The sequence below is a fragment of the Topomyia yanbarensis genome, chromosome 3, assembly GCF_030247195.1.
Source record: "Topomyia yanbarensis strain Yona2022 chromosome 3, ASM3024719v1, whole genome shotgun sequence".
Classification (NCBI taxonomy): domain Eukaryota; kingdom Metazoa; phylum Arthropoda; class Insecta; order Diptera; family Culicidae; genus Topomyia; species Topomyia yanbarensis.
Genome location: NC_080672.1, coordinates 281,366,256 through 281,369,797, shown reverse-complemented (window position 1 = coordinate 281,369,797; position 3,542 = coordinate 281,366,256). Strand labels below are relative to the sequence as shown.

Here is a 3,542-nt window from a genome sequence, read left to right as displayed (position 1 = left end):
GACCCCGCACATAGGGTTAAAAATTTTCATAAGAGATTTTTCTAACCCGAAGAGGCGAATGACCTTAAGGTTAAACTTCTATAATCGAAATAAAAAAAAAATGTGGGTATGAGATGAGCACAGAACTAGAGCGAACATGGTGTTCGATGTTCACTTGGGAAGACTGCTGATTATTGTGCTACTTTGATCCTACTCGATCACAGTACTACACATTTCATCTTCAGCATCTAGAAGATACCAAACAAGTTGGCTTATAAGCGTCTATAGCTAACCCCCAATGACCACCATTCGAATCCCACGATTTGCGAAGAAACAAATGTCCACTGTGTCACAGATTCGCTCACATCAAAGTAAGACCCACGATACTCCGTGCGCGACTGACATATTTTAATCATGTCAGCAATTCACTCATCGGCACGAAGAAACACCTTGACACGAGGACTGTTGTTTTCAGACGCCTCATACGACATTAGAGCAGGAACCCAGTGGATCAATTCTTGACTTAGATATTTCAACCTGTCGGATACCACACGGTCTCTAGGCTGGTGCAAAACCCTATCCAAAATCAAGGACACTACATATACGCATAGCTTTCTACCGATGAATCCATTTTTTTCTTCAAACTGATAACGTTTTTCAGCAAAAACCTTTCATATGTTTCAATGCGTACGGAAAACCTACAATAACAATTGAAACATCTGAAATAATAATAAAATACGCACATGTTTAGTATCTATATGTCCATTTTTTGTTGACATACTATACTTTAAATTAACTGGTCGTTTCAACCGCTTTGAGAAATTGCCTTCAAATGATTAACTCCAGCCACTCCATCAGGGATGGCGCCGATTGTGCTGGTACCCCCAATCGATTGCATATCGAAAGAGCACACCACAACAGCGTAATTTTGCGGTTCAGTTACCATCCATGGGATACCGGCGCGATATTATCGAGCGTGATTCTGCAGTTATCGCAAACACACAATCTCTCACTCCCGACAACTACTGACTTTAAAACAAGGCGCAAGGTACTGACCGCAGGAAAAATGGGGGAAAATTGTGGCATAAAAATTGTTCTCAGTATTTTACAACGTCACACTGCGGTTTCCACAGGCGTATCAATTAAGCACGATTTCCGATAATAAATTTGGGATTATCATGATTTCCACTCACAAAAATATGACCATCGCTATTGTTGTAAGCCGGGATAATAGCGAAACCTTTGTTCCAGACCCGTGTCGCCTCGCTTCTGCTTTGTGCACTGGGTTGCGGCGGCTTGTGATGAGTTACGTTCACAGTTGATTCGCATTTTTTCCAGATTTCTCTCTTTTCAATTTACTGCGCTGGCCTGGTACGAAATTTCAAGCAATTTAATTTATTGTCACAAAATTAAATAACAATCAGTGGTTTTTTCTCTTCCGCTTTGTAGCGAAAGAGATGATGGTAAATTCCGCTTTTTTGGCCTCGGTTCGTTAACCAAGGGTGGCCCGAAGCCGTGCAATTTGTGCATCCAGAGCAGTCAGACTAAATTCAGGGTCCTTTGGCGGGCTACGGCGTATATCTTCCAGTCCTTTGAGAACGTGATCGGGCACTGGAGGCTCCACTGGCAGATGAGCTCCTTGGGGCTGGAATCCGTAAGTGTCAGCACTGTAAACTACCCGATACAGGACACCATCCGGACCCGTGTATGAATACTCGCCAGCCCCATTGGCACCGTCATAACTGGATTGTTGTGCCTTTATCCCATTGCTAGTCTCGTACCGATAGTTGTACGCTCCACTAGGCTCAATGTTCTGATCCTGAGACAGGATGACTGCTTGCGACTCGAGGGAACCGATCGGAAGACGCTTCTGTGGAGCAGCCAGAGCTACTGCAATCAAACTTGCAAGCACTACCTGAATGCAGAGAAGTGAATTAATTACGTTTCGATTGCGATTCACAAACAGTGCAGAACACTCACCAATTTACTATACATTGTGATGGATTTAGTGGAAGATTGTTTGCCGAAAGGCGCTTTAGAACGGACTGATACCGAACCAGGCACTGGTTCAATCTTTTATACGACCACCATAAATATCGCACACCTCCCGACCGTTTAAGGTGGGCCTCCCGGTAGGTACCAGAGGCCGGCTCAATAAATAAATTACCAAATTATCATCATTCTGTTGTACATAGTAGTTTTTTTTCTACTTCGGATGCTGCGGCGTCTTCGGTTTCGGTGCTCAGCTCAATTCTAGTGCAACTTGATCAATGCAAACTGTTCGCTCTCGGTTGCATATTAGTTTTAGCCTTTTGCTTGCGCGGTGTTGACAGCTTTTTCTCACCTGAGCTCATGACCCGAACAGAAAAAGTTTATTTATTTTCTGATGTTGAGTTTTTTTCCATTGATAATAATCGTTAAAAAAAATTTTCCTCGAAATAGATATTTAGATAGCAATTGACTCGAAGGCAATTATCGTGGTTTTGCTCGGTCTCTTTTTCCCATAACTCAATATGTATTAACAAGATATACAAATAAAAATAGCTTGTTATGAATTGTTTAGAACATCGTAAGCATTGTTCTAATAAATATTTTCACTGAAGCGTACAAGCAGCACCAATTGCTCATTTCTTTATATTAAATGTGACTGTAGTGTTGTTGTATACATTTTCAGAGTAAGCAACATCGACTGGAATTTTAAGAAAAATTACTCATTTAATTTGGAATACGCGATTTATAATAGTTGATATTAGAAATAAGAACTCAAAGTTTGAAAAATTAAATCTTCGATTCGCATTCACTCGGGTCCTGCGAAACATGAGCGCAAAAAATGAGCGATTTTTATCCGAAGTTCTAAGCATCTAATCGCCCGACTAAGACTCTCGCTTCGAACTCGTTCGCCACCGAGGCGAATCGTATGGAACGATGAGCTTAAATGTCACATCCACGATGCACGCAATTCGCACCTCAACTTCCAATTCAGTCAGTGTGGTATGGATCCGATCAAGTCTGCTCATCAGCCGAGGTCTGCACCTCAAGCGGAATCGATTTTATTTCTCCATCAAGCAGAGGGATCGGCGGAGATTGTGAATGCTCTGAAGGTTTTGCAGCCATGCAGTCCGCTGGCATGCGACACGCTATTAATCTTATGACGATCATATTAACCGTAATTTGTCAAAACTAGCCTTTGTCAGAAACATTCGGCACCTGACTTATTACTATATTTGTACAATGTCACAGACGCCGACGAACCAATTGTGCATGGTACAAGACTTCGTTGAATGTTGACCGAACATTAGCTCACTGTACAAAGGTACAGCATTTTCATAGGAATTGAAGGTCACAAGTTGTGTCATCACGCAAGCATTCGCCGCAGGGAAGAATTTAGTTTTGGTCTGAAACAGGGTTGCCATCATCCAACAAAAATGGGTGGATGGATAAAAATTGTCACTTCTTAATATAGAAGCTTCAAGAGGTTTCCATCAGGCCAACGTAGTGAGACTAAGACTTGAATTAGCTTAATTTTTCGAAATAGTTCGGTAATCTATTGATTACATTGGTAA

At 41.7% G+C, this 3,542-nt stretch overlaps 1 protein-coding gene across 1 annotated transcript; it reads right to left on the bottom strand.

Moving 5' to 3' along the window:
- Positions 1–1,358: 1,358 nt before the first annotated feature.
- On the bottom strand, positions 1,359–2,051 carry LOC131692833 (cuticle protein CP14.6-like). The gene is made up of 2 exons (XM_058980144.1): positions 1,960–2,051; positions 1,359–1,894 (listed from the first exon to the last, which is right to left on the bottom strand). The coding sequence occupies exons 1-2, from the start codon at positions 1,972–1,974 to the stop codon at positions 1,472–1,474; spliced, it is 438 nt and encodes a 145-aa protein (XP_058836127.1). The 5' UTR covers positions 1,975–2,051; the 3' UTR covers positions 1,359–1,471.
- Positions 2,052–3,542: the final 1,491 nt, after the last annotated feature.